The sequence below is a fragment of the Neoarius graeffei genome, chromosome 24, assembly GCF_027579695.1.
Source record: "Neoarius graeffei isolate fNeoGra1 chromosome 24, fNeoGra1.pri, whole genome shotgun sequence".
Classification (NCBI taxonomy): Eukaryota; Metazoa; Chordata; class Actinopteri; order Siluriformes; family Ariidae; genus Neoarius; species Neoarius graeffei.
The window spans coordinates 16,250,949-16,277,308 of record NC_083592.1 but is presented as its reverse complement, the minus strand read 5'-3'; the positions used below and the strand labels follow the sequence as shown (position 1 = coordinate 16,277,308).

Below are 26,360 nucleotides of genomic sequence, written 5' to 3'. Positions count from 1 at the left end.
ATTCCTATTTTATTTATTTTTCATTCCTTTTTTAGACTAAACTGGAACTGACTATGCCATTTGCTTATTTTATTGTCATGTATTGTTCTTAACGTCTGTTGTTTTGTATGATGTCTTCCATGCCAGTGCCAAAGATAATCTTCCATTTTATGTAAGTGTAACGGACAATAACGTAGTCCGATTCTGATTCATATTCACATTCTACTTCCTTGCACAACAAAATATTGCGTAAGAGTCACGCTACTGTAGGGCAACATGGTTGCTGATTGGACAAATAGGTTGCTTGTCAAATCAACAGCCAATCACTGACGACGTTGCTTTCAGCGGGCGGTTCATTGTCCGCTGGTATTAACAGCAACGGAGAACTTTATCATAACCAACATGTCAGCCTCCATAGTAAGGACTACTGTAAAGGCGGTTAGCAGGCGAAAGATTTTATCGACAAGAGCTGCTTTGATGCTCGTAAGTGGTCCTTTATTATATCTGAGATATTATGATAGCAGAAATCCACGGACGAGACGGTGAATAAGCCTACGTGAGGATAAACACATTATCGCTAGCTTTAGCATTAGCAAGGTTAGCTGGTTAGTGCTAACCGCTAACGTTCCAGCAGTTTCTTGGGTGTATTAATTAACATCGGGTCAGTGTTGGCGACCTGTTTTCTCTGTTATACTAATGCAATAGAAATATCACTTTTTATTTTGCGGAGGAATTACTCTGTCTCGCTGGCTGGTTAGGGAGTTTATTTTATTTAGCTGTGACCTTAGCTTCCTGAGGTCAAGATGGGTTTTCAAAAGAAATTCAAGAGGCGCCTCCTGAGATCCAACCTTCATCCAGGCAGAGGAGAATTTTACGTTGAATTTTTACCTTGAATCCACCGATGATCACGTAAAAGTACACGTAGTCGTCGATGGACCGTCACGGGGCCAGGAAGTCTTATCTCAAGTCAAGTCAAGTTTATTTGTATAGCGCTTTTAACAATAAACATTGTCGCAAAGCAGCTTTAGAGAATTTGAACGACTTAAAACATGAGCTAATTTTATCCCTAATCTATCCCCAATGAGCAAGCCTGTGGCGACGGTGGCAAGGAAAAACTCCCTCAGACGACATGAGGAAGAAACCTCGAGAGGAACCCATCCTCATTTGGGCAACAACAGACAGCATGACTATAACATTAACAGTTTTAACATGAAGTCAGTTTCATTGATGTTAAACTCTTCATTGATGGAAACTTGAGTGCAAAACTGTTCATGACAACTGCAGTCCTAAAGTTAGCAAGTCAACTGTAGTCCTCAGCCATAAAAGCATTACTGTAAGAGTCCAGAGCGTCCTCCAGGTGTAACCCTCAACTGTCCTCATGGGGCCGTCCTCCACAGGAGCGATGCGATAAAACTCCGACCAGACACAGGGCACCAGGATGGATCAAGCAGGTCCGAGGGCCAGAAGAGGCCAGCATCTCAATCCCAGGACCAACATGTAACTCAGAGGGACAGACTGGGGGGGGGGAAACACAGGTTGTTAGGTATGCCCTAAAAATGACACAAGTATTAAGTCTGTGTGGTAGGCTCACAGAGACGAGAGTCTTGACATCAGGCATAACACACAACAATGGCATGTTATTATGGTTAAAAAATATCATGACCTGCTCTGGCTGGATGCTTGATTGGGTGATGGGAGCACACTCCTCAGCAATGATGGGATGCAGATGGGACCCTTAGGGCTGGCCAAGACAATTCAGTTACATTTCACCGGGTCTGGGACATGGGACAGAATGTCTGACGGCTGATTTCCTGCAGGCTACGATAGCCAGTCGAGGTCTCCACCCACTCCACCAAAAGATTTCCATATCCTTATCTGACTTATGGTTACACCCCCAGCCCAGAATTGGGTCAATGTGGCTTTTAAATTCATTTAATGTATTGGCATTCACTAGTTGGTGATAACTCGTTGGGAGAAACAATATCTCCTAAGCATCAAATTATGCTCTTGCTATGGCCTCTTGTTCTCAATCTGTCCCCTTGCTTGAGTTCGAAGAAGTACTCCAGGTCCAACTTATCAGTGCCGTGCATAATCCTGTAAACCTCTAGTAAGTCAGCCCTGGACCTCCTAACTTCGAGCGACACAGGATCTGTAGCTTTTAGTCTATCTTGAGAATCCATATTATTCAATCCTTCTGTCATCCTCGTAACTCTCCTTTGGATGTTCTCTATATTATCTACATTCTGCTGTAGAAAGGGTCTCCATGCTTGAACGCAGTAGTCTAAGGCCCAATCCCAATTCTAATTTCTACCCCTACCCCTCCGCCTTCCCCTCCGCCTTCCCCTTGGCCCTTCCCCTTGAAACTGAGCTACAAGGGATAGGGCTTGAAATTCAACCCTTACGTATTGGGATAGCCCTTCAACGATCGCATACGTCATCGCGTACCTCCGTCAGCGTTTACGTTAGCAAAACGTGACCAAATGCGTCATTGGCTGCGACCAGCCGCTACAGTCAGAGGCAGAAATCTCTGCTGGCAGGGTGTGATTTGTTAACTAATACCACTGAATGGGATATCTTTGGCGCTTCGTGCACCACATCCGACAGAATGAGGTGTCAGAACACTCATGTAAACAATAAAAGCGAGAATAACAGAACAAAACGTACGCAGTAAAGCAACCGAAAACAATACTCACTCCCAAAGCTTTTTAGCAGCAGCTTGGATTTCAGAAATCGCTGCTCATTCTCAGCTCGAAAGCGAATCAAGCGGCGTGTTTCCTCTGGATAACAACTTAAAACACGTAAATAATGGAGAAAATACATTTATGACAATCTTTTGCCGCGGGAACCGCCATCTTTCTGAAATCCGCATGAAATCTCGCTGAAATCCGCATGGCATTGTGGGAAATCACTCAAACCCCTTCGTTCGGAGTCAGCTCCAGGAAAATCTCCGTTTGGAGGGGTACAGAAGCCCTCCCCCTTCCCCTACCCCTCCGCGTTAACTGGGATTGGGATACCCCTACCCCTTCACGTGAACGCGCAAAATGGAGGGGAAGGGCCAAGGGGTTGGTCCAAGGGGTGAAATGGGATTCGGCCTAAGTGGGGTCGCAATAGGGTTTTATACAGCCCCAGTATGTTTTCCATACTCTTATCCTCATGCGTCCTTCTTCTTGGATCATTCCACATCAAATCAACTAAAATTCAAAGGTTTTCCCACCTCAAATTTTTTATTTTGATAATTTTTCTTCCAGTCATAGATACACATACAGTGGGGAAAATAAGTATTTGATACACTGCTGATTTTGCAAATATTTTTTTTTTTGCATGGCAAAATTTTAATGTCGGATTAAGATGATAAAATAATTTAAATTCAAAAGACACACTTTACATACACACACACAAAATATATATATATTGTGTGTGTGCGTGTTCTTGTGTATAAGTTTATAACACGGACTAGCATTCCAGTACTTCTCTGAAGGTATGTGGTCATATGACCGTTGAGCTCTCATGAGCACATCGAATGCTGATATGTTCGTGCTACTTGATTCGATAGGACTCTCTGCGGCACCATCCTCTTCTAATTCCACAGTCAGATACTTGCAGCCAAAATCGCGAACTAATGTTATGGCAGGCATATTCGTCATTGCGCTCGTTACATCACCACCTTCTTTCTGAGAACCAAAGATCGTTTTGATCTTTTCATTGTTTACTTTCAACGCTTGAGAGATGAAATCACCCATGTTTTGGTTAGTGAGACAGTGAAAAGACTTTTCTTTACCACACTTTATGCTTACGTACAGTTAAGGCAATAGCTCGGAATCCATGCTGTCAGCATCAGCCATGGTCAGCACGAGGTTGACCCTGTCGTAAAGCAGTCGTAAATACCATAAAAACATTCAAGTGAATACTCAATGTCGTAAATGGTTTCGTTTTCGGACTCGGCTGAAGTGGATATCTACAACACACATTGTCGTTTGTATTTGCGATTCTAATACTTTTTACTTAAAGAAATATGACCTAGTACCAGGGATACAGTGCTGTTACAAGAAAAATATGTGACTTTTTTTTTTTTTACATTTCTTTTTGTACGTTTCAGCGGTAAAAATATGTACAGACTTTTTCTAGCGGTAGTATTTAACTGCCGTCGGCGGATCCGTGATCCGAAAAATCTAAAATGAGTCGCCTAATTTTTATCGTAGGTACACTTCAAATGTGAGAGAATCTTTAAAAAAAAAATCCAGAAAATCACATTGTATGATATTTTTAAATTAATTTGCATTTTATTGCATGAAATAAGTATTTGATACAATAGACAAACAGAACTTAATATTTGGTACAGAAACCTTTGTTTACAATTACAGAGGTCAGACGTTTCCTGTAGTTCTTGACCAGGTTTGTGCACACTGCAGCAGGGATTTTGGCCCACTCCTCCATACAGATCTTCTCCAGATCTTTCAGGTTTCAGGGCTGTCTCTGGGCAACACTGGAGTTTCAGCTCCCTCCAAAGATTTTCTATTGGGTTCAGGTCTGGAGACTGGCTATGCCACTCCAGGACCTTGAAATGCTTCTTACGGAGCCACTCCTTAGTTGCCCTGGCTGTGTGTTTCAGGTCATTGTCATGCTGGAAGATCCAGCCACGACCCATCTTCAATGCTCTTACTGAGGGAAGGAGGTTGTTGCCCAGAATCTCGCGATACATGGCCCCATCCAGCCTCCCCTCAATACGGTGCAGTTGTCCTGTCCCCTTTGCAGAAAAGCACCCCCAAAGTATGTTGTTTCCACCCCCATGCTTCACAGTTGGGATGGTGTTCTTGGGGTTGTACTCCTCCTTCTTCCTCCAAATATGGCGAGTGGAGTTTATACCAAAAAGCTCAATTTTGGTCTCATCTGAACACATGACCTTCTCCCATGCCTCCTCTGGATCATCCAGATGGTCATTGGCAAACTTCAGACAGGCCTGGACATGTGCTGGCTTGAGCAGGGGGACCTTACACGCGCTGCAGGATTTTAATCCGTGACGGCGTAGTGTGTTACTAATGGTAATCTTTGAGACTGCGGTCCCATCTCTCTACAGGTCATTGACCAGGTCCTCCCGTGTAGTTCTGGGCTGATCCTTCACCTTTCTCATGATCATTGATAACCCCACGAGGTGAGATCTTGCATGGAGCCCCAGACCAAGGGAGACTGACAGTCATCTTGAGTTTCTTCCATTTTCTAATAATTGGGCCAACAGTTGTTGCCTTCTCACCAAGCTGCTTGCCTATTGTCCTGTAGCCCATCCCAGCCTTGTGCAGGTCTACAATTTTGTCCCTGGTGTCCTTAGACAGCTCTTTGGTCTTGCCCATTTTGGAGATGTTGGAGTCTGATTGATTGTGTGGACAGGTGTCTTTTATACAGGTAACGGGTTCAAACAGGTGCAATTAATACAGGTAATGAGTGGAGAATAGGAGGGCTTCTTAAAGAAAAACTAACAGGTCTGTGAGAGCCAGAATTCTTGCTGGTTGGTAGGTGATCAAATACTTATTTCATGCAATAAAATGCAAATTAATTATTTAAAAATCATACAATGTGATTTTCTGGATTTTCTTTTAGATTCTGTCTCTCACAGTTGAAGTGTGCCTACGATTAAAAATTACAGACCTCTCCATTCTTTGTAAGTGGGAAAACTTGCAAAATTGTCAGTGTATCAAATACTTATTTTCCCCACTGTATATGATGACCAAAGCCCAAATTAGGGCTTTGACCTTGGCCCAAAAATCATATTTGAAGTTCGTTTGGAAATTAATCTAGACATTCGAATAGTATTCGAACTTTTATTAATTATATTATTCTTAAATGCCTCACTAACACCTCGGCATCAAAATTAAATATGATATTCAGTCCACCAGGGGGCAGTGTTCAGTCAATGTCAATAAGATTACGTGCAGGAAATATGAAATATTCAGGCGTGTTTTTACAACCACTACTAATGAAACATGCAGTGTCGTAGTAATTGGCATTATACCGGCTGACGCTTTTAACGTTACATAATTCACAAACTTCATCGTTTGTCCGTTGCCTTTTTTGTGTGAAACGCTGTTCCTTCGGTTTCCTGGTTGCTTGTACTGATGAAAGCCTCTAAACTGTAGCCTCACTGACAATCAAAGGGGAACGTTTACAAAATGAGCAGGTACTGCTAGGCCTACACCTAATCTGTGAGTTTATAACACTGCCGTTCCGAGCCCATTCGTGTTGGCTTTTGAGAATGTTTGTTTTGAATGAGACCGGTGTCAGCTGTCATGTCACTGCTTCCTGCTCGCGTCTCTGATTCACAATTCAAACAAACACGGACACGATATGTTATAAGATCACAGATTAGTTTTATGTGCTCACTTCGTTAACTTATGAACTTCATGATATGTAAATTCCACCATGTGTAGGCTAAATTAATTTAGGCCTATAGGCTACTTGCGCAAGTAAGCTAATAGTTTTTTTTTTTTTAGCAACTATCCCAAGTTGACAAAAATAACAGCGCATGAAAGCATTACTGCGCAGTGTCGCATAGTCTACGTTAGTAATTTAGTAATAAAAAGGGGCTACGTTAGCAGCCCCCTCTCACCTTCTAGCGCTCCCGCGTGCAATGTCTTCAAGTGGGCCCTCAAGTTTGAAGTTGTTGATTGATAGGCTAATTTGTTTCCACATATTTTACAGGTAACCTTTTTTTTATCGCATTCTCCATCTTTTTTTTTCGAATCCAAAATAGCGCCACACATCACTTTTTAAATTCTCCGGAGTGCAAATCTCCAACGTGCTAGCATCTGACTCCATTGTTCAATGCGTGCCAGCTTGACGCTAACGTCTACAGGTGCCCAGATAAGACAAAAGACAGTGACCTTCGCGATTCACATAAATTCCACAGACGTTAAAAAAAAAAACCCTGCGACCTGAACTGAAAACGTTTACAACCACATTCACAAAAATAAAAGAATTATGCCTAATGATACCATATACAGGTTCGAATATTTAGAGCAGGGGTGACCAAACTGATCCATAAAGGGCCGTGTGGCTGCAGGTTTTCATTCCAGCCATGCAGCAGCACACCTAATTTGGCTTATTCAATCAACTGACACACCCACCCTTTAATCAAGGGTGGGTGTGGCTGCAAGTATGTGACTGTGTGAAGACAGTTCAGTTGATTGAATGAGCCAAGTCAGGTGTGCTGCTGCATGGCTGGAATGAAAACCTGCAGCCACACGGCCCTTTATGGATCAGTTTGGACACCCCTGATTTAGAGCTGCCTAATATTCGTTCGAACATCTCTTTTTTTTCACAACATTCGAATTGTATTCGAATATCGAAGTTCGAAGTCAAAGCCCTAGCCCAAATATTAGGTCTCTGTGATGATCTATGAGCCCATTTCAGCCCAGTTTGCATAAGGGGGGGGTCAAAATTACAATTTTCACCTATAAATTAGGGCTATAAAAAGACCTTGATGATGGCCATATCTTCATTATTTTGCTTGTACTGTAAGTTTGGGAGGTGTATATTTTAGGATTTGGGCATCATCAGCTTTGAACATGTGTATGAAGGGCAGCATGTTAAAAATAGAAAAAATAACAATTTACCCAGTCATGATTGCATTTTCTAGTAAGTTAGAGTGCTTATTATGAAAAAAAACTACACCACGGCTGTCCATATCTTTTAACACCGTACTATTGTGGACCAACTTCTTATGCCCTTCATGTATTTGCATGGCTGTAGATGAGCAATTCCAGCGTTATGGATGTGACATTTGGACTCAAAATGGCAACAACTGACCTAGTTAATTTTTATTCCTTTCCAGTATTTTAAAATTTGTTGTATATTTTTAAGACCTCTCATATTGGAGAAGTCATGGGAAAAAAAGAATTCCCATAGTACATTTAGAACTCTAGAAAATGCCAAAAAAGACATGCGTTATGGATGTGACGGAAAAAATACCCCATTTCCAGGGTGACTACACATATTCACCAAACTCTGTGAAATTGCAAACATAATATCCAAATGCAGGCATGCATTTAATAAAGGAGTCTTAGCTGAAAATAAAAAAAGCCTTTGTTTAAAATATTTTCTATTTCAAGCAGAATCTAGGAAGAAAAAATCAGCGTTATGGATGTGACATAATTCCGTTATGGATGTGACGCATCTGAAATAGACATGGCATATGTTTAGAAAATCAGCAATTTAACCACCATAACCCTTTGAAAAACTCTCTAAATATCAGCTAAAACTATCAAAGTTCTTAAATAATATTTAGGATGGATATTGTTTTGCTGTTTTGTGGATTTTAGCATACATTTCTGTGGCTTGTGGCAATAATATAGAATTGTACATGATCAAAGTTGATTTTAGCTTGGGGTTTACATTATAAGAAAGAAAGACTGACAGTGACATATTAGGTTGGTTACAAATTGGTTCAACTTATTCACATCTGTAAAATACAGGCCTAGGTGATATCTCTGGGAGTGGTTTTGATGTATTACATGTTGCTTTATTTTTGCATGGTGAGGTTGACATTTACATGGAATTGCCCAGATGTTATATATCTTAAAGGAAGGAACATGCAAACTTGACCCAGAATGAAAATGCTAAATTATCCCTTATTGTAGGGAGTCAAAATCCAGGGAGGGACACACATTACGCAGTGTTGCCAGATGCTGCTGACGTTTTCCAGCCCAAAATATGTTCAAAACCCGCCAAAATGCACTTGAAACCACCCAACTTGGGCAGGAAACCGCCCAATCTGGCAACACTGACAGTACGTAGCTGGTATTTTATATATTTAAAGTAGTTTAATAATATCAAATAATATATAATAATTAGGTATGTAATATCTTTCCTTCTTAGAAAAATATTTGCATCATTTATGCACAAAAAATGCTAATTTTCTCTTCTGAGCCAACTTTGACCTTGCATAAATTATGATGATCTGGGATCTAAATTTGTGGTAACTTATTTTTAGCTTTGCTGACTTCAGCAGCAAAGCTATTCAAATAGCTTAGTCTGGCGTCTGTCTGTCCGTTAGCAGGGCACGTTTTGACACCGTAAGAGCTAGGAGGCTCATTTATGGCCTGAATATACATTGGGTGACCACAACCTACCGGTAGCCTAGTTCATCAAAAACTAGGTCACTGTGACTTATCTTACTGACTTTATAGGCCAAAGTTTGTTGTTTTTGGGGCAATTTGCATGTATTCCCAATGGGGAGGATTTGGGCCTGTATTTCAGTGGCCTTTTCAAGTTGCATTTACTTTGTGGTATGATTTAATAGACTTTGACAAGACCTTTCGACCCATATGACCTACTTGACCTTATTTTCAAGGTCACAGGAGGGTTTTAAATCTTCAAACAAAAGTCTTTATAGTGGCTTCTAGGTTGAAATAAAGCATGCAGTCATGGCAAATCGCCACGCGATGGCATTGGGGGTACCGTAAAAAGGCTTGCTGCTCGGGCAAGCCTCCAAGATACAAGTAACCACATTCTGTCGCCTATTGCGCTCTATGAATGGGCTGTCAGCGAAATCCAAGGTATCAAGTTCTTGTATGTCTCTAAGGAAGATGTGGCAGAAGCATCACAGGCCCAAGAAGAACGATGCAAAGAAGGTGCCTGGCATTAGAAGCCATCACAGCTTCATACCTGATGGGCCTAACCTGAGAATGTACAAGATCTCTGCAGATATTTCCATGACAAGTGGAACTCTAGAATATTCTACTGCACATTATGATATCCAAGAATACAAGCCTGGTGCATATGTGGCAGTCGTCTATGACCAGGTCTGGTATATAGGAAGTGTGCTAGAGGTAGATGAAGACAAGGATGATCTACTCATCACTTTCATGAGGCAAACACAGAATCCTTGCATGTACAAATGGCCCGGGCAGAAGGATGAGTGCTGGGTTCCTGTGGGCCATGCGCTGTGCTCGCTGCCACTTCCCAGTACAACTACAGGCAGACAGTACAAGTTCCAACAGATGGACATAGACAAAATCAGAGACAGTTTTAAGTTGTTCACAAGTGTGCATGGATGAACTCTTAGAAACACTACCAATGTATAGATTGGCATTAATAATATATAATGTGACTTGTTTTGAACATTACCTAGAGTTTTTTGGAAATTATCATATTTTGCTGTGATAATTAATACATGTTGATCAATGATCTGGCTTGTACTGAATTTATCTTTGCTAGCTAGATATGTCTGACTTGAAGTATGGCTAAACTGTTTATTACCTCCGCCAAGGAGTTTTATGTTTTCGGTAGCGTTGGTTGGTTTGTTTGTTCGTTGGTTTGTCTGTTAGCAACATTACGGAAAAAGTTATGAACGGATTGCTCTGAATTTTTTTCCAGAGGTGTGACTGGGCACAAGTAACAATCCATTAAATTTTGGCAGTGATCTGGATCACCTTCTGGATCCTGGATTTTTTTTTAAAGGATTCTTGGCGGAGGTCTGCGCTCTCCGAGTGCTTTTCTAGTTAACTAACATTTTTGTGTTAAACAAAACAATAGTGTTCCCTTTTTCAGAGGGTTTCTAGCAGTTGGTTAATGTCAGACCCCGGGTCCAATTGTCTTGTTGTAACTTCAAAAGGGAGAGTATTACATCTTCCATTTTTTTTCACATATTACTAAGGCATGTATTTTCAAGCACAAAAAACTGAAATTGCTATAACGTGTTCCTTTTGAGAAAAGTATGTATCCAATTATGACAAAAATGGCACTTCATTCTGGGTCCAACTTCAGGGGTTAATAAGTCCAGTGAATATAGCCACTGGGGCCTCGAGCTTGTTTAATATGCTTAAGAAGTTTACTGACCGTGTACATTAAAAATTTTAGGTCTCTAAGCTAAGAGTAATGAAGAAATCAAAATCGTAAAAATACACTAGCGAATTTTCATTTAGGTGATTTTTGCTTTTTCTATACCACCTGAGGGGGCGGCATGGTGGTGTAGTGGTTAGCGCTGTTGCCTCACAGCAAGAAGGTCCAGGTTTGAGCCCTGTGGCCGGCGAGGGCCTTTCTGTGCAGAGTTTGCATGTTCTCCCCGTGTCTGGGAATGGTTGTCTGTGTCTATGTGTCAGCCCTGTGATGACCTGGCGACTTGTCCAGGGTGTACCCCGCCTTTCGCCCGTAGTCAGCTGGGATAAGCTCCAGCTTGCCTGCGGCCCTGTAGAACAGGATAAAGCGGCTAGAGATATGTTTAAATGTTCAGAAAAAAAAATTTATTTTTTACAAAACAGTGCAAGATAACATTCTGCAGTATTGCAAAAACCCTGCCAATCAAAAGACAACTAAAATCATTCCTTAAAATTGCATGGCAACAATTTGTTTCACGTTTCCATTTGACTGGAGAAGAAAAATGAACACTGCATTTAAATATCTGCTATAGCCTGAAAACTGGACACATCCAGACAGGCATTAAAACAAGCCTCTCAAACTTGAATGGAGGTCACATGAACGGTTAATTTGGGTTTAAAGAACATTTATTATGCAGTCTTGTGCATACTCTGCTGCATCTAACCCTATGTAACCAAGCAGAACTACAGAACCGAGAACGTCACTGGTAGTAGCTGAAGAGCAGTCACAGGTGCATTTGTGTTTTAATGTACACTACTGAATGTGCTGACTTCTCTTTAAGGCCTTAACATTAAATACTAACATACGTACAGAACATATTGTGCTTACACTTTTTTTTTTTTTTTGTACTCTACAATAGTCCTCATGAAAATAAACATATTGGTATCTAAATAGTTGCAAGAGGCACAGCGAAAATTGTTTGTATTGCAGCACCTTACATTAGCCTCCTTTAAGAACACTGAACCAGTGTTTCCCACAGACCAGGTAGCAATTTGTGGTGCTCCGCTGTGCCGATGAGGGAATCGTGCGCGGTGGTGCCGTGGCGGTCGGTGGAGTCAGTCATTGGGGTGTATGCAAAGTGTTTACAGCGGGCGGTGTTCAAACACACAGTATTTTTCTTCAGAGTCACCTGCTGGGACTATTTTAAAGCTACAAGAAGCATTTGAGATTATTCAATTTAATCTAAGTTCTTTAAGAGAAGACAGCTAAAACAATTTTTACCAGAACCCTGCCTGGTTTCATTCTTCGACCCAACTTTACATTACAGGGCAGGCCATTAGTTTGCTGAGCTTGATGTTGGTGGAAAACCTGTCTTTTAAATTTATGAAAATTACTCACCAAAATTGTAGTTTTTACCTTAGTTTTTTGACTTTTTGGTGGCAATCTTTCAATCATTCTTTAGTTGACATTCAAGGAATAAATTGCAAAAAACAAGCTGGAGGTTCAATACTCATCTGGGTTAAAGCAGCAAACATTGAGAGTCAATGAAATTATAATAGCAGGGCTGTGAAAAATCCGCGGAATTCCGCGAAATTGGCTGCCAAAAATATAATTTTTAGTAAATCATCTAATTTTGCAATAACGAATTGGGGGGTAGGGGTTGTTGTCTACCGACCGCTAGTAGTCTCGTACAGCGAGTGTCACCGAGCCGGCGAGTCTGGGAAAGAGCCTACCGCAAATTGTTCTTTCTGTCACGACATTGTAATTTTTTTGGTAGCTTTTTTTTCTTTTGCGACAATGACAGACCAGTTTACGGCATTGGTGCCATGCTTACAAACCATGGCGTGAATCTTGTGTTCTTTTCGTTTTACCATTGTGCTCTTTAAACACGCTTTCGATATCAACGGTTTTGAAAAGGAGAATTTCGCGGTATATCCGCGTCACGGAGGGACATCGTTCAGAGGGAGGACGGTGAGACCGACGATGTCAAAAACATTGATAAGGAAAACGGCATCAAAAATCCATGGAATTGGCGATGGCTGGAGTTTAAAGCCGGTAGTGAATATCTCCATGAGCACATACGGAAGATAAAAGAACCGGGGAAAGCTTACTGCATCTTGTGCCATCAGGATGTGAAGTACGGTTCTGGTGGAAGAACACGTTTGGTTGACCATGTTAAAGGAAAAAAACATGCGGAATTGGTGAAATTGAAGCTGTTGAACTATAGATTACCAGGTAGACCATCTTGTTCACATTTATTATTTATGTAGTTTTAACTTGTTATTGTTCATAATGTTCATTGTTATCATGAATATGTAATGAAAGAGAGACCAAAAGAGCAAGGAAAAGCCATATAGAAAGTCAGAAAGAAAAGAGTAGGCTTTCTAAGCTGAAGAAACTGCTAACAAAGAAAAGGAAATAAATATAAATATTGACTTGTAAATAGTTGTATATAGTTTTTGACTAGAATCTGTCTAACATGAACAAGAAAGACATTTTGGTATTGAATCAGTTCAAAAACAAGAACATCAGTGACTATTATTTAATAGTCAGTCTAGAATTTCCCCCCTGGAAAAGACATTATGGTACCCAATGAATTGATGCAAGAATATGAGTGAATTTACAATATGAGGTATGTTATTGATATATTTTCATCAAGTGAACCCTTATCAGTTAAAAGGTAAATCAGTTCAAATTGTATTATTTCAACATAACAGTTCAAATTAAATGGCATGGTTGAGAAAATATTTGCTTTCAGGAGATGCTTCAAATCTATCAATATACACAAAATCTGTTCAGCTTCTGGGGCCCTGTGCCCCCCAGACCCCCTGCTAAAATTGTTTCCTCGGATTTTGTCATTTCTATTTCACAGTCCTGTAATAGTCAAATAAATACGAAGTTATTATTAGCCTATGGGCATCCTACAGTAGCCTATCTCAACTACTGCATTTTATCTTTATCACATTGTTTGCTGCGTTTCCAACGTTATAGGCTGACAGCTGGATGTTCAATATTGATAACGTTATAAGGCCAGCAGTTCATAAAGCTAGCATAAGGCTACCTTTTCTGAGTTACATACTGGGCAGGTGTGTTTGAGCACAGTACATCATACTAACCTTTGGTAGACTCCAGATATCGTTGACCGTCTTCTCTGTGCTAAATATCACATAGCATTGGGTTTTCCTCTTGATAGCCCTCGAGCAGTATGCGTGGAGAGGAAGAGTGGGCGAATCAGCTGCCAGTGTGTGCGTATCAGTGATGCAGTGATGGTTTATCTACTTCGCCAATAAAGCTAATAAAGATGTTTCTTAAAATATTCAGATTTTATGCTTCAGATAGCATCAACTAGGCATCCCCGCGAGTATAACATTTTATTTAGGCTAGTGGGAAATCCTTATTTATTGTGAATGTCAAGCCATTATTAATAACTTGCATGAATGCTGAAGCGGGATAAACGGGATAATGCAATAAGGCCGGTTCCTCGCGTCAAGCTGCTACTGTATGCATCAAAATTGGTTTATAGCCTGATTCAGGGATGTCCGTTTCATGTAAGCCAAGAAGGCTATGATAAAGCTCATCACAAGCACGACGTAGGCTACCTTTTAAAATAAGGGGTTGGAAGGCGAATCGGGAAGGCTGCGTTATTTTTAATTAGCCTAACAGGCCTACTTGCAGTCCGGGTATATGCGCAACGGCAAGCCTGTGTACACGCCTCTCTGTCTGTGGGTGTGCGCGCGCGCATGCGTGAACGAGAAGAAAGAGCACTATGAATGAACAGAACGATACGCAATGGAATATATATATATATATATATATATATATATATATATATATATATATATATATATATATATATAATTTTTTTTTTCAAAATCGTGAGTCTGATTGTGTGGCGATAGGAATCCATTGTGTGGTGCTGCGCCACACAATGGTCTATGTATGGAAAAACCTGTGAACTATATAAGGACTCATTCACACCGTGACTTTGGCCACATGGGTAGCGATTGAAAAATATTAAGTCATAGTTGTTCACAGTAGACTTGACACAGCATTTCTTTACATTTCAAGCTGGTTTTTCAATGTTTGTAACCTTGGTTTCAGTTCACTGTGACCCAACATAAGAAGAACCTGTTGGATGAACTGGAACGTGAGCTTCATAGACTTGGGGTAGTTTAGATGCAGTGCATATGAAAATCCAAACAGAATGCACATAGCTTTTGGCAGGTCTTGAAGGTTGTCCGTCACAATTTCTCCCTCAACGATGATCTTCAATGAGGCTGGACTGAGATGCAGGGAAGATGAGGGTGCAGCACCTTCGGGCTCAACCAGGAGGATCCCAATGTCAATGTGGCAAAGCGAGGCATCTTCATAAAGAGTCCTTAATAAACAGTATCAACATACGAGCACAATCATTAATTTCTCATTAAATAACCATCAATAATATTTCGCAATGTAGCCTAATCATGGGAGAGTCACTGCGAGAGGGGATTAGACAAATAGATCGCCCAAAGAAGTTGGAAAGAGGTGTTGCTAATAGTGCTACCTGATAAAGGGAAGGGCATCACTATATGAATTTGTGAGGTGTTAATTACACACATCACATGAAATGCAATGAATTAGAAAAATCGTTAGGGCCAGAGCATGCTATTGCCGTGAGCTGAAACAGCTAATCATCATACAGCAACATGCTGCTATGTATATTATAATCGGTCAGGCTCTTTTTTTTTTTTTTTTAATTGTTTTTGTGTAAGTAATACTGTGTTCACGTGGTTTATCACAGACAGTAACAATAACATATTGGTGAAAATTCAAGATTGTCATCATGGTCTCTTTAGATACCATATGAGAAGGTAAGGAGTAACTTACAAAGACTGATCTGTAGAAGTCTGTTGGCTTGTCACCAAGGATAATAGGAAGCCTTCTCAGCACCAGTGTCCGAATATCAGTTGGCTCTGAAGTCTTTGGGGGAGTTAAGGCCTCTGCATGCTCTTGCGACAAGGCTTTCGCAGATAGCTTTTTGCAGACAGTTGTAATTTATCGTTGAGCAGGGAGTAATGGGCGTGCGTGATGTTATTCACCGCCACAACGCAAGGGGGCGCGAAGTCGCGAAATCGCTAGGAGTAGTTGGTGGGTGTGGTTAGTGGAGTGTTTATCCTCCGGTTACTTATAATGACTAGAACTGGAGTCGTATAGATGTACGTACTTCCTCACTTCCTCGATCAACCGCTCTTCGTGCTGCTCCATCTTCGCTCGTGTTTTTTAAAAATGGCAGTCGTGAAAACAAACCAAACCGGGAAAGTAGGGAAGCGGAAGTGTGTGTACAGCGGATGTAGAGTGGACCAATCAGAGCCCTCTTGTCTGCGACGCTGTCTGTGAGGCTGTCTGCGGTGGTCACAATTTTTGGGAGGTGCGCGCAGAGCGTCTGCGAAGGTGGGGGGGGCGCTTTGCAGATGCCATCTGCGACGCCATCTGCAAGGACTGGGTTGTCAGCATAAATTGGCCTTAAGATGATAACTCAAATTACACAACTGGTAAGTTAATGCTGAAAGCTCAGAGCAATTTTAAATTTGATTGTATATCCCATCTAATACAACAGCACTTTATGTGACATGTCAAGTTGTGAAAAACAATGGATGTGCATAATGTCTATACACCAACCTTGGTTTGTTGTGAAAGCTGTGACAACAGCTGCCCAACATTCCCTCTCTTTGATCGAAATATCTTGAGAAGACGAGGACTGCCTGTTGAGGCTCTCCTAGAATTCTTGCTTCAGGTCTTTGCCCACAATTCTATTGAACTCCATGTACACCTGAAAGACATCAAGAATACTCCAGTATTGCATTTTAAGAAAAAGAATACAATGGCTGGGAGCTCCAGCATGAATACCTGTATCATATGCATCTCAACACTGAAATAATATATATATATATATATATATATATATATATATATATATATATATATATATATATAATATACACTTGAATAAACCTGATCTTTGGTGAAAAGAGCAGGCCAACATTCCACCATCTGGCTTATGGCAGGTTCGGACTCCGCCACCTCTTTTCTTCAGTGCAAACGTCAAGTCCATCTTTTGTTTCGCAAGCTGCCTATTTGGTGTTCTTTTCTGCATTTCATCAACCAAATCTTTGCAGGCATCTTCAAGGGCTGCTAGATCAAATCCCTCTGGAGAGTTCGGCAAGTAGTTCAGTTCACCTTTTTTCGCCTTCTTGATATTCTTGTTTGCCGGTTCTCCTTCTGCTTCTTGCCCTCCACGTTTTCCTGCATTTACTGCAACATCAAGGCATCCTGATCTTCTGCGCTTTGTTCTATAATTAGCCACTTTGTATTTCAGGCTTTTTTTCCAACCACTACAGCTATTGGATGAGGCTCATTCCTGGAGACAGGGGTGTTTTGGTTATCAGTGCTCGTGCTACACTTTCGAACTGAGCATTATTTGGATATGCTGTGTAGCTACACATGTTCTTGGCCAGTCTCTCAAGGACCTCGTGTTTCAGCTGCTCTGATACTTTCAGGTGCGTGCCATTACAAAGATGCAGCAGATTTGCTTGCCTAAGTCTGTACTCTATGTCAACAGAAAAGTTTGGAATATCAAAGAATTCTGGCCACGGTTTCTGTCGATCCTGGGATGACGTTGAGAGGATTTCTGTGTCTGCTGAACTGAGTGTGTCACTCTGGATTTCATCAGATGTCGAGACAGGTACCAGATCAAGTAGAGGGATGACTTTGACGGTTATCTTTTCTTGAAGCTCTTTAATATCTGTCAGATTGCATAGTTCATAATTGAATTCTGGGTCTTTGTACTGAAGAGAGAAGTTGTAATTAAATCCCAGTGTTGCTATAAGCTGATTAATCAAATCCTCCACTGTAGCAGGCCTTGTATTCAGGATGACCTTTCTTATATCTGACTCTGAGAATGACTCTCAAGGTCATCTTCTGGTGTGCCAACATCTTGGGAACAAAAACAATAATTGGCTTATTAGAAATATGCATGTCCTCAAGAACAGTTGGTTGCTGAGCCATTGCCAAATATAACAGGAAAGTTACGATATATAGATCTTTATGTAATAGGTGCAGTGCATTATCAAGAAGTAGTTTAGTACATCCACAAAAAAAGGTGAAGACTCCTTTCTGAGCCACATTGGTTAGGGGTCATCCATAATTTTCATCATTATCATGAGTCTATAAAGAGTAGACTTTTGGGCACCCCCCCCCCCCCCCCAAAAAAAAGTGTACATTGGTGGACAAAAAAATGATGACTGATCTACGTGGAATAGGAATTCAAAATAAAACCATGTCTTGTATTACTTTTTATTAAAATCGGATGACAGGACAATACAGAGATTCACAAGAGAAGAAAAGAAGACACAAGACGGGTCCAGAAGTTTTCATAGAAAGCAGGCGATTCATTTTTCAGTCCCCCCAGGATTTCGCGGGCCTTTTTTGTGATTGTTTCGGGCTAAAATGTCTGATGTTGCGGGGGGTTTTCCAAAAAATTGCGATGAAAGTTGCGGTGTTTTTTAGGTTTTTGTTGCAATTACATTGCGGGAAGAAGTGAAAGTTGCGAGAAATTGTTGCGATTTTCTCTTTTTGTGATTAAACTTGAGTGATATGTTAAATATTAAGTTATTACTGAAAAACTATTGATTAAAAAACAAAGACACTGAGAAATGGTTCTATAAACAACTTTACCAATATAAAAGATTACCAGGACTACAAAAATGCAGAAAAATAGGCTTTACTTATCCAAATGCACCTGTTGGTTCAAAAGTTGAAGTGCATAGAACCTCACAACACAGCATGAAGTTACCTTAAAATATAATATAAATGCCTCAGCTTTCATGTAAGAAAAAACCTATTAATACTAGTACTGTGTGCAGGCAGTCTCTCCTGAAGACTAAATTAAACAATAATTATAAACTAATAAAATAAATGGCTCAGGCTTCATAGAAGGGGGAAAAAAAACAATTTGAACAGAATCTCACAGTATGTTGCTGAAGCTGCCTAAACAATGGAAAATAAAATACCATTTTGGTAAAAATATTGGCATCCATTAATTTCTTGTATTAAGTAAAAAAAAATAATGTAAAGTGCACACAGTCCTTCACTGTAAACATAACACACTCTCAGTAACAGAATTTAAGCCTATATAAACACTGACTCGCACATGCTGCTTCTCTTGAACGTATACACGGAAGTAAGCAGTGTTGCCAGATACTGCTGACGTTTTCCAGCCCAGAATATGTTCAAAACCCGCCAAAATGCACTTGAAACCCCCCAAGTGGTCGGGAAACCGCCCAATCTGGCAACACTGGAAGTAAGGCGGAAGGTAGTTTGTCGACGTCACCTCAAGACGACGCCAACGATTGGTCAAATTTGCGGGAAAGTTGCGGTGATTGGATATAATTGCAATACCGCCCTGAATTTGCGGGGATTGGTTGAATTTGCGTTGAAGTTGCAAATCGCAACAGCGCGAAATCCTGGAGGGTCTGATTTTTGAAAATTAGGAACTGTCTTTTTAAGGGGAGCTGTTGCCTTTTGGCTTTGAAACGTTCGTTTTTGATTCTTTCCAAGCAGCCTGTCCTGCCCTAACTGCCTCCTGCCGCTTCTCAGATGAATGCAGGAAACAATAAATGTTTAAAAACTGCTCGTACTCGTTTGAAGGAGTCTTGTGAATAGCGGTATTTCTGCTATTCACAAATTTGTAAATGCGGTCAAAATCTGGGTCAGCCATTGTTGTATTGAAGAAAGAAAGCGTGTAGAGCTAGCAGGCAACACCGATGTGGCGCAAAATTTTTAACATGGCGGCTGCCGATTCGCACATTGACGGATCATCATTTTTTCATTTTTAAAAAGTGTACGCCTGGCCATTAACCCCCTCCCCCCCACATACGGTTTGTACGCTCATGATAATGATGAAAATTATGGATGACCCCTTAAGAATCCAGCAAGGACACTTTAGGCTTTTTAACAGAGAATATAACGCTTCAGTGTCACTATTAAATTCTCCCCAAATTTGTATGCTAGAAGAAGGAAAACCTCATTCAGCTCTTTTAGTTGCACCACACAGAGAGACGAGTTAGTGCTGTGTCAGAGTTCAAAAGATCTTAAATGCTCATAGTACCATGCAGTCATCGGGTTGCAGATAAACAGGATCTCTGTGTTAATTGCCACAACGTGTTTGATCTGCTTAAACTCAGGGAGGCCAGAGCATGAGCCAACAGAGAGTAACACATCAGCACAATATCTGATTCCATCGACACAAACTGAAGATGCAACAAGAACTGCTGCAACCTGAGGACCTCTCTGGCAGAGGACCTGTTGGATATTCTCAGGAAAAGATGAGATTGATGCTGTAGTAACCTTGTCCATTTCAACTGAGGGCTTGAAAAATGAGCTCGAGTCTAAATAGTAAGCCATTATTTTCTGATTCTTTACAGCCAGTGTAAGAACTACGTTTTTGAAGCTGTGAGCATTCCGAATAACCCATTTAAAGTATTTGTGTTTGCCCTCAAAACGCATTGTCCAGACATCTGAAAGTGGGCCAAATGCCTTAATCAGCTGTGGATAATGCTCAATGAAGTGATGTTTTGGACGTATTCTAAAATCAGGAAATGTAGTTTGCAACAGTTCCCTGTGTTCTTGTACTTTGCAATCAAGGAAGTGTATTGACTCTTCAGTGGGTCTTGTTGCGACAGCCAACTCAACAATATCTTTCTTTAAGGAGCATGAAAATGTTCCGTGCATTCTCTTCAGGTATTTTATGGCCAATGAGAAGTGGGAGCAGTCTGATTAGAGCCCAGTTCTCATGGCCATTTCCACCTATGGTCCCTTTGGTGGAGAAGCAATGGAGCACTTGCATGTGACGTCACAGCCGATCCAGATTGTGACAGACGCCATCTTGTCGGTCAAACGCCATATTTCCGCCTTCTACTTCTGCTTTTACTTCTACCTTTTCTTCTGGAAAACCCTACTATATACAATTCTACTACAACGGCTGCGGCTACAAGCTCTCCCTACCTGTGCACGTTTTTTGTGTGTATTTTTGCGTGTTGTTCATCTGTACCGGACTTCAATATCCACTACAACCGTATGGACTCACTGGACATTGGTTTCCAGCAGAAAATGACTGTTTGTAGCGATTTCCATCGCATGCACAACATTCCGGACGAGATAGCGAGACCAGCGGGGTCTCCGTGGATTGTTATCGGAAGCAAAGCGAAGGAGGCGGCGCCGGGAGCGGAAGCAAAAGCGAGGCTGCAGAGCCGGCCTGTTGACTAAGCTCAGAAAACAGCCACTCAAGCCTCCACTGCTAAGCCTCTACCTCTCCAACGCCAGATCCATGGTAAACAAGACGGACAATTTGGAATTACAGCTGGAATTACCTTATTCTATTCTATAATCGGCTGGTCAGTTAAGTGACTTACCCGTCCAATGAGGATTATTTTCTTGTTTACAAGATGCCACATCTGAGTCGCTGACAAATCCTGAATTTCTGTAAAGATAACTGTCCAGAGATTTATAAGCACGCAGTGCTTCACCACTGAACAGCGAGGGAAAGTTGATGAGGTAATTATACACGTCTGGGTATTCCGCTGGCAGTTCAATATCCACTGACACGGTCGTGAAAACTACGTCCGGTAAGCCATAAGGGTCACTAATCTGTAGATCGTTTATTTTAGACATATATCTAGTTATCTGTTCATGAGAAAAATGAGGCGTGTAGTCCGTCGGTTGAAATTGATCCATTCTGTACACGAGTGCAGCAGTATTCAGCTGTGTTTTTTACCGACAAGATGGCGGCTGTGTACTTTCCGGTCTCGTGACTGCAAGATCTCTATAGGCAGAGGCTGGTCAGTTTTGTCATTAAAAGAATATGCAAAAGACTTGATAGCACGGTTCCAAAAGGTCATGCAGGATGTCGGGAGGGTAACCACGAACAACATGAAAATGCTCTAGACTGTCAGTCAGTACACATCCGCTTTTAACACCATACTGTTTAGCCAAAGTGGGATCCTGCTGTACCTCTTGCTCCTGCTGGCTGATTTGTCTTTAGTTCGAGGTTCAGAGGTGCCTGAACATACCTCCTTGTCTTGAATCTCACTCCTTGTCGCCATACAGAACCTACAGAACCTGTCCACTGCAAAGTTCTCAAAGAATCCTGCCAAAGAATGAGCAGCCAAGTTATCAGCAGCCGCATACAGCACAGTGCCTTTAACACATTCTCCCAACTTCTCAATATACAGACCATGTTGCTCCAAGGAAACTAGATCTTGGATGAGAGAATGGAGAATTTTAGCATAGCCATATTCTTTCATGTCAGAGGTTTTACATAAAAGATCATGCTGAATTGAGTGGAGTTTGGACCTATATTTTGATGGCACATTAGCTAAAACCCAATAAACTGCACACATTTTGTGCTTCTTTTTAGAAGTTCCTAATGGATTGGTCACTTCAAAATCATCAATGTAAAGTCCAGTAGTGATTTTTGATCTCTTCCCCTTTAAGGAGGTAATTTTCCTTATACTATGAGCCATCTTGGTATGTACTGTACTTGTGGTACTTTTTTTTTTTTTACTGGAAGAACTTTGTCTAAAATATCGTCCCTGTTCAACATTTTCTAGCATTGCATGTAGAGGAACATGCACAGCACTAGATTTTGTTTCTCTATCGATAATATACTCCACTGACATAACCATGGCAAAGCTTTTGTTTACATATGCTGCTGCTCTTTTTGTGGTTGATAAGGAGCCATCCTTGCCACAAAACCTTATGACATTGCTCTCTGAGGCAGCCCTGACTACCTGTCTCACAGTTGAATCATCCACATCTGTGTGTTGTTTCAGAATATCCCTGACTGAATTATGCAACAGTGGCTGGGAGAGTACACATAAATGTAAAAGCTGCTGTATGATGTCTTGAACAGAACTTTCTGGAATATGAAGGATGGTTTGCATCTTCACAAAAAGCACTGCAATGTTGTGCTCCAACTGTTTCTTGAGATCATGAAACTCTTCATTGCTGGAATCCTCACGTTCCTCTATACAGAGATGAGAATTTTCCGCAGATCTGCAGAATTCCGAGTTTTTCCTGCTGAAAATGTCATTTTTGTGAAAAGTGTAAATCCGTTGAGAAAATTTCGGGGGGGGTAGGGGTCGGCGCGAGGCGAGGCTTGTGCCTTTGAGTACAACCAACCACCATTAGTAGGAGAGGTACCACACCATTCCAAAATGTTTGCAGTTCAACAGTTTGGGTACCACACCATGCCAACATGTTTGCAGTTCAATGGTTTGGCACTGGATCCATCCAGCCCACAAAATCAAACAAAACAGCTCAAGAAAGCAAAAAACTCCAAACTGGTTTTCAGGTTCAAAGTCACTCACTGAAATATTTCCAGTCCTCAAAAAAATCAACACACAGGTTCCAAACAGGTTTTCATATTCCAAAAGGCCACTCATAGATCAGAATAACCTTCACAGGCAAAAGTCCAGGAACAGATATAAGCAGAAGCAAGGTCAGCTGTTCATAATACACCTATAATAGCAGACAGGGACATAAATGAGGGGCGGAGCAGACACCCAAAAGCACATGGTACTTAAAAACAAACACCAGCACTACAGCAGCCACCAACAACCAAAATTACTAAGAGTTATACTTTTTTTATATTATTGTCTGTAAACATGTGACTACCATCTTATTACAGCTCCAACATAGTTTTAAAAAGAGAAAGTGTTAATACTCACATTCACTCAGCAACCGCTGAGCTGTATTCGTCCGTTCTTGCGCTGACTAGTTGTTAGCATAATTAGCATGCTTGGAGGAAAAGTGCCGTTTGATGTTATATTCCTTTAAAACTGCAACGGTTTCTTTGCAAATAAGGCATACAGCCTTTGATTGGACTTCAGCAAAAAAATATTTAGTTGTCCATTCTTTATTGAACACCCTGCACTCGCTGTCCACTTTTCTTTTTTTAGGACCACTCATTGTAAAGTTTTATCCTGTTCTCGAGATCATCAGTGGCACGGGCGCCAGAATGACTTCCATGGCGCGCGCTGCACCACTCTGCAAATGTAATCTCGCGTGAATACGACTGACTGGAAAGACGGATCTCTAGAACACCTGTCTACGTGATAACACTGAAGCTTATAGTTTATAGATCTGCTCAATCGCGTTTATATGATTTGTCTTCCGCGGGCCGGATTAAAAATGCCAACGGGCCGGATGTGGCCCGCGGGTCGTAGTTTGCCCACCTCGGGTCTAGAGTGTTATTCCTTGCATACAAGTGAAAATATTGAATGTACATAGTTTTTGTATCCCTGTATAAAGCTGTCTGTCAGGCGCATTTGTGCTGCGCCTTTTTAAAAAAAATTTTTTTTCAATAAACCGTCTAATATCAGTCCTGACTGATATCACACATCACGATTCATTTCACAAAAAAGTCTGAATAAACTCTATGGTACAAATGTATCAACTGGAGATAACCTGCTTCTGTTTTTGGGTCAACGAGGAAAGCTTGTAACTCAGAATTGCATTGGGCTGACTGGGAAAACCCAAAGTAAACATTCCTACAACTCAGAGTCGTCCTCAACCATGAGTCCATAGCATGGGTCACATCCTGTCAACATGAAGCAAAATACCACATCACATTCAGTAACCGCTTTATCCTGGTCAGGGTCGCAGTGGATCCAGAGCCTCTCCACGGAACACCGGACATGAAGAGATGCGACGCGATGTGCAAATACACCCTGGATGCAAGTCCATCAAAGAAAAGCACTTCTTTACCTGAGCGAATCAACTTCCAGACACATTAGTTGGCATTGACTTTTGTCCATGTTATTTCTCACTTTTTAGCTTGAGTTAACAGTAATGGTTGAAAATGGTAACAATTTATAAAATAATTGTTGATAGGAAATCAGATACTTCTGCTGATGGGGTTGAGATCATGATTTGTCCTGGCTGCTCAGGGAAATGAATCTGACTGTCAAGTTCTGTGAAATATCTGGACTCGTTTATGAGATGCATGCTGGAAATGCTCATTTGAGTCTGGAAAAACTGTAGCTTAAATAGAAATGTAGTTCAGTGTCTTATTCGAATGAGTGGTGCTAAGTTGACCTCCATCAGTACCAAGTCTCTGTAGGATTTGAGCCCGTATTTATTGAGGGGATCAGTAAGAAACGAACATGACGTCCAGCTTTAATTCTTAGACATCTACAATGTAATGATGCATTTCTTAGGTACTGTTCTGCCGTATTGTCACCGACTTTCTGATTTCTGAGCCTTCAAAACAGCTCATTTTCAAGAGACTTAGGAGTTAATGAAATAACGTTGATCTGTATTTCTCTTCAGACACCTTCAGCTGTGAATAGGGTCAGGTTGCTGTTAAAGGATAAGCCTGAATATGTAAGTAGGCTTGTTCGGGTCATTGATGGATGCTTGGCTTGTTTAATATTAATTTTTTTATATGTATATATAATTTTGTTAAAATAATTTTTACCTGCCTAGATTGGGCTCAAGGTTGGTGTCCGGACCAGAGGATGCAATGGCCTCACTTACACACTCGACTATACCAAGGAAAAGGAAAAGTCAGATGAGGAGGTGGTCCAGGATGGTGAGTGATGAGGAGATGCGCATGTACATTTATTCATTCGGCAAATGCTTTTACCTTACATGACTTTTTAAAACAAAAACAATCTTGCCCACACATTTAGCTGGGGAATTGAGGGTGTTGGTACTGGATTCATGGCCGGTTGTAGGAATCAGCATTCCGGCCCACGTTTCCACTAGTTCAACTGCCATTACGTACTCGTATAGTGACTACTGATTAACGTACAAGCACCAGCTCTGTGATGGGACCAGCAGCATTATGATTGATTCTTTAAATAGAGGTATTGGAAGGTGTTTTTTTTTTTTTTAATACGGATGCTGCTAATTTACGGATTGGTCACGGGCATTTCAGTATCTTAAGGATTGGTTACGGATTCCATACAGATCATGTATCATTGCTAATGGTTAATTTTATGGACGTTGCTATGAGTCTACGGAACAACGACATGGACGTCGCAAAGATTGTCTGCCTATGGTAGCTACACGATGGAGGTAGACGCGCCAGATAAAGTCGAGCCAATACTAACTAATCGGCAGATGAGCCTTTCAATAAGGGATGTGGAACATCTAATAATATACAGAGAACACAACTCTGAAATGTCAAAAGAGGGTGAAGTTTACATATCTTGCCCAAAGACTGATGTCAAAAAGAATTTTATGGCCTGTTGTCGCCAAACTTTAAGAACAGTGCAGTGTTTCATTACATCGGTGATGAACCTATCTCTAAACTGAAGCCACACACAAATTGCATGAAACAAACAGAAATATCCATAAGACCAAAGCCCTCTGTCATTAAAAACATGGAGGAGACGGTAAAAAGCAACACGGACCGAAGTGCCCATAAATTATACAAATGGTCCATAGCCACAGAAACGAAGGACGAAATTACGGACATGCTACGGAATGTCTGTCATATCCATTACGTCAAAGAGAAAAACAAAACGGAAGAA

General features: G+C 41.0%; 1 protein-coding gene across 1 annotated transcript in view; it reads left to right on the top strand.

The window, feature by feature from the left end:
* Positions 1-351: 351 nt before the first annotated feature.
* The window catches only part of isca1 (iron-sulfur cluster assembly 1), a 29,689-nt gene continuing 3,680 nt past the window's right edge, over positions 352-26,360 (top strand). The window contains exons 1-3 of the mRNA XM_060906792.1: positions 352-462; positions 25,153-25,206; positions 25,309-25,414. Of these exons, the coding sequence (XP_060762775.1) occupies positions 382-462; positions 25,153-25,206; positions 25,309-25,414 (241 nt within the window). The 5' untranslated portion in view covers positions 352-381. The remainder of the gene's footprint in view (positions 463-25,152; positions 25,207-25,308; positions 25,415-26,360) is intronic.